General features: G+C 40.8%; 1 protein-coding gene across 1 annotated transcript; it reads left to right on the plus strand.

Moving 5' to 3' along the window:
* Positions 1-276: 276 nt before the first annotated feature.
* Positions 277-1,769, plus strand: LOC139627732 (uncharacterized). Its single transcript, XM_071488775.1, has 2 exons — positions 277-374; positions 891-1,769. Exon 2 carries the CDS (start codon positions 1,002-1,004, stop codon positions 1,632-1,634), a length of 633 nt encoding a protein of 210 aa, XP_071344876.1. The 5' UTR covers positions 277-374; positions 891-1,001; the 3' UTR covers positions 1,635-1,769.
* The last annotated feature ends 5,142 nt before the right edge of the window (positions 1,770-6,911 follow it).

A 6,911-nucleotide genomic window follows, 5' to 3' on the forward strand; every position in this document is an offset into this window, starting at 1 on the left:
GAACACCAGCCTGAGAGTATCCTCAGTCATCTCTAGTTTTATCTTTATGCAATAAACCAATGTTTATTTGTTGTTGTCTTCCAGACAGGATGAGTCTGGAGGAGTTGAGTCAGCCACTGCTGGGGCTACGGCTGGGGCTGCCTCCTGCAAGGTGGAACCAGGATCAAAGGACTGCTGTGGTGACCAGCGGGCCATTCCCCCAAGCTGAAGCAGTACCTCAAAAAACAGCATTATCCCCGAAACTAATGTTGGCCCAGGAATTAGCATTGATGTTTACATTCTAACATTTAAAATGTTTTTGCGCTACAGATATCCTGTGATGCCTGCGGAAGGTGGTTCCACCATGTGTGTGTTGGAAGATAAAGAAGAAATGTGTATGTGTAGCATGTTGAATCTATGAGATAAAAAGAGGAACCAAATAAGGGACCAAAATAACTCAAACTTAAAATCGTCATAACTAAATTAAAGATTAAAGTATAACTATATATTAGGTCATTTTAATAGTTAAACAACCAACTTAACTTAACTTACAACAGGATTAACAATCCAAAACTTCTCGCCACAAAAATAGTTTCTTCCCATCTGCTATTAGCTGATCCCCCTGATCCTCAATTGCACCAATCACCAGAAAAAATTCCTTGTATGTGAAAACATACTTGGCAATAAAACTGATTCTGATTCTGATTCTAATGTCATATGTGAGTGAGTACTTCTATTTTAGTACATTAAGTGTATTTTATTTTGTAATTTTACTCGAGTTCGATTTTTTAATTCATTTTATTTTGAAAGTGTGTGTGTGTGTGTGTGTGTGTGTGTGTGCGCGTGTGTGTGCGTGTGTGAGAGAGAGACATCAAAGGAATTCTAGTGTGTGTGTCTGTGTGACATCACAGGGACTCTAGAATCTATGACTCTGCAGAGCAGTCTCCCAGATTCAGGATTACATCTCACACAGACTCTTCTGAACTACTGAAGGCCAGTGAGTAACCACGACATCCAAGAAAATGGAAGAACCACAGACAAATGATCTATCAGAGGGAGACGCATCTGTTATGATCCTTAGGAATGAAGACAACTCGATGAACACACCAGTTACAATCCTCCAGGGTGAAAGCAGCTCTGAGGTCACGATGGACCGACCTCAGACCACCAAGCCAAACGATCCCTCTGACTCTGGTTGTGAATCTACAACCAAGGCAGAAGGCGAGGACCCGCTCAGGCTATTTGTCACCCTGTTGACAGTCAAAGTTCTGACCAAGTGTCAGGCTGTCCAGAACTGCAGCCAGGAGAAGTGGATCAACCACACCAAACGTCTGGTGAACCAGACGATGGAAGGCATCGCCATCACTGAAGGCTTCTGTCCAGATGTGAAACACCTCAAGAAGGTCTGCAAAGCTGTGATGAAAGATCTGGAGAAGAAGTTTTGTGGCAGGCGCCTGCTGGAGTCTGTCATATTATTGGAGGATCCAGCTATTGACACCGTCATTGTTCACTCTCTGCAAGCCCACATCAAAAACCTCTCTGCTGAGCTTGCCAAGAAGGCTTCCCCAGAGAGCATATGGAAAACCATCTTCCAAGTTACAGCTTGCATTGCAGGTTTGATCGGTTCCCTCTTTCTACTTCTGCTCATCCCCTGAAGAAGCACACAGCCAGCTGCACGGGGAGGAGGCTTTAAAGGGTCGCACAGTGGTAACACTTGCAGCCTCCAGCAACCTGAAACGTGCTGCCGTGTGGAGTTTCTCCCTTTGCCCATGTGGGTTTTCCCCGGGTACTCCGGTTTCCACCCACACTCCAAATTTGGACAATTAAAATATTTGACAGTATTTGAAATGTATTGTGTATGTATATATATTAAATAAGGAAGACAATGTGGATTAGCAGACCTTGACACAAACTCAAGGAGGTTGTAAATGCGTGCATTTTTTATTATTATTGGAGTTCAAAAGTGATACCAGATAAATATATGAAGAAATAAATACTTTGGAACAAGTAAATATGTGAGTTAAAAAAATAGACATAAATAAACAGAAGAAATATAGTATTCTTTGTGTAAACAACTCACCTGGAGACCCAGACACATCTGCCCCATTTTTTTGGCTTGAACTGACACCTGGGGAAAGGTATTGTGCTTTAAATCAAGCTACCATGTATAGTTTGCTTTGTTTAATGAATGGGAGCTTGGAGGTGGAAAGATGCATACACAATGCACAAGGGCAATAGTTGAGTGCTGAAAGGGTCAGTAGGGGCCCATAGAGCAAATGCTGGTCCCATGACCCCTTAACAGTTTAATCTGTCCATGCAACATTATGCAATAATTAATTAATCTTACTACTTTAAAAAAAAAAAAAGGCTTCAGTAATTTGAGAGTAAGCTTATGAGACTTCAGGGAAAGAGGTGAGTATACTGTAGGTGTCCCAAAGTTCGACAGGAAATGAGGTATTATAGTTTGTCCTGCTGATTTGACCTGTTCACCAACACAGTCAGCAGTAGGAGCAGCAGTGGTGGCTGCAAAAAAACAGCTCACTGATGTCATTAAGGTTCTTAAAAAAACATAATTTGCTTAAAACTTGTACTCTTTGGAGTCTTAAAGCAGATGTGTTAATATCTGTGTCCTTTCCCAACACAGTGTGTCTCCACTGTGCTGAAAGTTTTAACACAAGATTTGTGTTGGTATTTTCAAATATAGTGATTGTTTCAAATATAACACAATGTGGCGTTTTTAAAACAGAAAAAAACACAATTATGTGTCTATGTGTTAATTCTATTCCTCAAGATGTGAATTTAAATGTGCAGACTGTAGAACAACAGTTCACATTTATTGTACAACTTAACAATTAAGGTAATTAACATAAAATATTTCATCACTCTGTATAACATTTCTGAACACATTCAAAAGGTCAAGTATTTTTTGGTATAATATTATCAAATTCTTAGTGCATGTCGTCGACACATTTTCCCATTCAGTCTACAATTTCTTCAAACGGGTTATAAACAAACATTTGCATATGGTCATTATCATGAAAGCTGCAGTCCAGAATGACTGAAACACAATTTTGTACCTGGGATTTAAAGATTCTGTAAAGCAGAAAAACATATGAGTTCTGAGTTTGCCACACCACAGCAAAATGGCATATCAAACCCCCTGCCAAATTTGAATGAATAAAAATATTGCCAAATATATAAAATTAGGTTTCAAACTTGTGAAAAAAATAAGCAGTATTATCAACTCTGGAACGCTGGGGGCGTGTCCGCTGGAGGCACTGAAACCACGCCCAACGTAGGAAGGGCTTCCGCATCTCTTGACGGTCCAACAAATTTATACTGAAAGGAAACATGACTGCGTCCAGCAGCTACCCTGATTGTACACACACACACACACACACACACACACACACACGTTGTACATATTTTCACATTACAAATTGCTCTAAATTGTCCCATGACCTGGCTTTATATTTCGATGCCGGCATCAGTGACAGAAATAGCTTATAAGCTACACACAGAGCTAACTTTTCCCGTTTTCCACCGGTCAAAGAACCTGCTACGAGCCACTCACATCAGGCTTTTGTTGGCAATGATGAAGGGTTTAATTGGCATTCACAGCCGGGGTAAATGAATTTGTAGTAGACAGGTATTTATTGGCTCCTGCTCCGATCGGCATTGATGTAAACACAAAACCCGGGTGAACCCGCTAATTTTCGCCTCTTTTCCTGCCGTAACGTCTCTCAGAGGACACAGACACACACCTGTCCAACATGGCGCCGTTACACCAGCAACTCCGCGGCTACACTGATCGTGGGGATGAAAGAGTGAGCCGCAGCTCTGAAAGTTTTAAAAACACAAAATCACAGATCGAAACATCTCATACGGAGGCTCCGACACTTTGACAGACTTTCACCAGCTTGCAGGGCGGCTAGCAGCTCACCCCTCCTCCACCGGGTTTACCCGCTATTTCATGAGAGGATGAAGTGGAACCATCCTTCTGGTCATGAAAAGAAGGGAAACGTCATGAGTGAATAACTGATTATCTATTCATACATTATTCTCTAATTACTAATAACACCACACTGTTGGTATTGCAGCCTGTAGGAAAGACACATTTTGGGAGGGAAGTCTTGGCTAACCAGCAATAACACTGAGCGGGAGAACCACTGATGCTGGTACACTCCATACTTTTATACCGTTACGGCTTTAGGGGCGGGGTATGCTAAGTGGGGGACCAAGTGCGTCACCAGTACCCCGTTTAGGCCCCGCCCGAAAAAAGGGTCAACGCAAAAATGATGAAACACAGTTTAACGTATAACTGCACAATTCAGTACCACACAAGTTTCACATGATTCACACGTTTTCAGGAATAGTTCTGCGACATATATATTGATTTTAAAAACAAATCTGTGAATTTGTTTTTCAGGATCTTTAAGTAAACTCTGTCTCCATGGAAACATGACAACAATTTTAATGGTCTGACATCTGCAAGGTCATTTATGCTAACCATTTCCACCATGTTACCGTAGTAATGATCATCAAAACGTTCAACGATCTTTTTTTTTTGTTTTGTTTTGTTTTTTGCTGCCTATAACGATACCAAATCGTCTATGAGTGAGATGGGCCGATCCACAGCTGATACTGATCATTTGTGTTTTGTTATAGCAGCTGGGTTAGCGTAACCCGATAAAAGGACCATAAAAAGTCATCCCTCTTGAGTCAACAACATGCTTTCACTTCAACAGGGCACCACAGAAAACTCCCAAGGAGCAATGCAAAATACATACACACAAATAAAATAGAGAGTCAAATGACTAAATTGCACAAATCCTTCATCCAACAAGAGAACCTGATTATTACACTATTGCACACTTCAAACGTGACACACACATTTTTAATTGCACAACTGCCATCTAAAGCGTACCTTTCATACTTTCCTTCATGCAAATTCATCAGTTACATCATCGCCACATGAAATCTGCCCAGCAGCTGCATGGATAATAATGCTGCTGTAACACTGTGAATCTCATCCTATCTTATCTTAAATGCCCTGTGTTGTTAGTCCTTCAACTGTAGGTGGTTTCACGTCTGTCTTGTTCTGCTAAAGGGATTCTGAGATGTGTGGTCGGTCAGACGGTCGTTCTTTAGCATACTTCTCTCTGCCTGGAGTTGAGTAAATACACAAGTGTTAGAACTAGATTGCATCTGTAAAAAATATATTTGAAGTGTTTGCTACACGAAGCCCTATAAGCTTACTGAAAGCCTACTGTTTGTCGTATTTTTCCCTCTACTAACTCATTTCTGTCAGCCATCGAGCTAGCTGCTGTGTGTGCTTTAGCTGTACAGTCCTGCTAGCTTGTTAGCTGCTAGCATTAGCATTAGGAGGCCCTGCGCCCCGCCATCGAGCTGGACGCGTCGGGAGGCGACTTACCCACTTTACAAAGGTTGATTTACAACTACAAACATTAGAATTATTTGTGAACCTCACTTTATACAAGTTCAAAATCATTTTGACCCCAATGTGAGCCCATAAAGTGCGGGATGTTAGTTGCAGGGCAAACAAGGACCTTTTAAGCAGCTCTTCTTTTGACTATGAAATGTTTTTGAAGTATTGTAACAACTTACCTTAAAAGATTTATCAGTCATTCATTTAAATTTAGCATAAACTGTAAGTACAAAAGTATGAGAATCTGACTTTACCACTTTTAGCACAACCAGCAAAGGTGCAATTTAAGTTCTAAAGCTAGAAATCAGACAGAATCATAAAGTCAGGGTACTCCATCGACACACAAGAGGCACTGACTTTTAGTATCAGAGGATGTATTTTCCATAAAAATGTCGATTTAAAGTTATAAGTGACAAGTGAAAACATGGAATGCAGAAACCGCATCACTCTTTTTAATTGAAATTCCTACATTAAGCGCTCTTGAGTGCAAATGATGAACTAAGACAACATAAAAACAGACTCTGGAAGTATAGCCCTACTTCCAAAAGTCTAAAAAGACTTGCTCTCATCAGTCAGGTTGGTTAAGTTATATAGCAGAAATTTTGATCCACTGGTGGACATAAATTACTTTGCTAACCCCATAATCTACAGTAGCTGTGTATTGCCCCCCCCAACAGGTCTCATCCAGATTTTAAATAGGATATAAAGCTTTGATTTGAAACAAACAGCTCATCTGAAGGCCAAATAAAACGAGCTCAGGACACAGAGCAAAGAAGACTCAAGACACCTGTGTGAGCTGCCCAGTCAGCGTACCTGTGCTCTTCATGCCAGCAGTCATGTGGCCCCACTTCCAACAAGATGTGTTATTTAAGTAAAAATTTAAAAGAAAATGCAGTTATTATTTCATTTAGTTAGTAGTCATTTTTTGTTCCGGTATCATCGGATAATCTGTAATTTATTTGTAGCCTAATTTAAAAACTAAAAATCCATCAATTGTTTTTTACCTCCATCCTCTGTAAGGACCCAGTGCCCTGCTGTGAACACCAGCCTGAGAGTATCCTCAGTCATCTTTAGTTTTACCTTTATGCAATAAACCAATGTTTATTTGTTGTTGTCTTCCAGACAGGATGAGTCTGGAGGAGTTGAGTCAGCCACTGCTGGGGCTACGGCTTTATTCTGGTTTTCCAGTGAGATGAGCAAGAACCAGTGAAAAACACACTGAATTTCCAGTTTTGCCTCCTGCAAGGTGGAACCAAGATCAAAGGACTGCTGTGGTGACCAGTGGGCCATTCCCCCAAGCTGAAGCAGTACCTCAAAAAACAGCATTATCCCCGAAACTAATGTTGGCCCAGGAATTAGCATTGATGTTTACATTCTAACATTTAAAATGTTTTTGCACTACAGATATCCTGTGATGCCTGCGGAAGGTGGTTCCACCATGTGTGTGTTGGAAGATAAAGAAGAAATGTGTATGTGTAGCATG

Source organism: Trachinotus anak, unplaced genomic scaffold, assembly GCF_046630095.1.
Source record: "Trachinotus anak isolate AG129_WGS33_773 ecotype Australia unplaced genomic scaffold, CSIRO_AGI_Tana_v1 ptg000011l, whole genome shotgun sequence".
Taxonomy (NCBI): Eukaryota; Metazoa; Chordata; class Actinopteri; order Carangiformes; family Carangidae; genus Trachinotus; species Trachinotus anak.

Bases quoted from the DNA above. Each gene is read 5' to 3' on its own strand.
- LOC139627732 (XM_071488775.1), top strand. From the start codon at position 1,002: ATGGAAGAACCACAGACAAATGATCTATCAGAGGGAGACGCATCTGTT.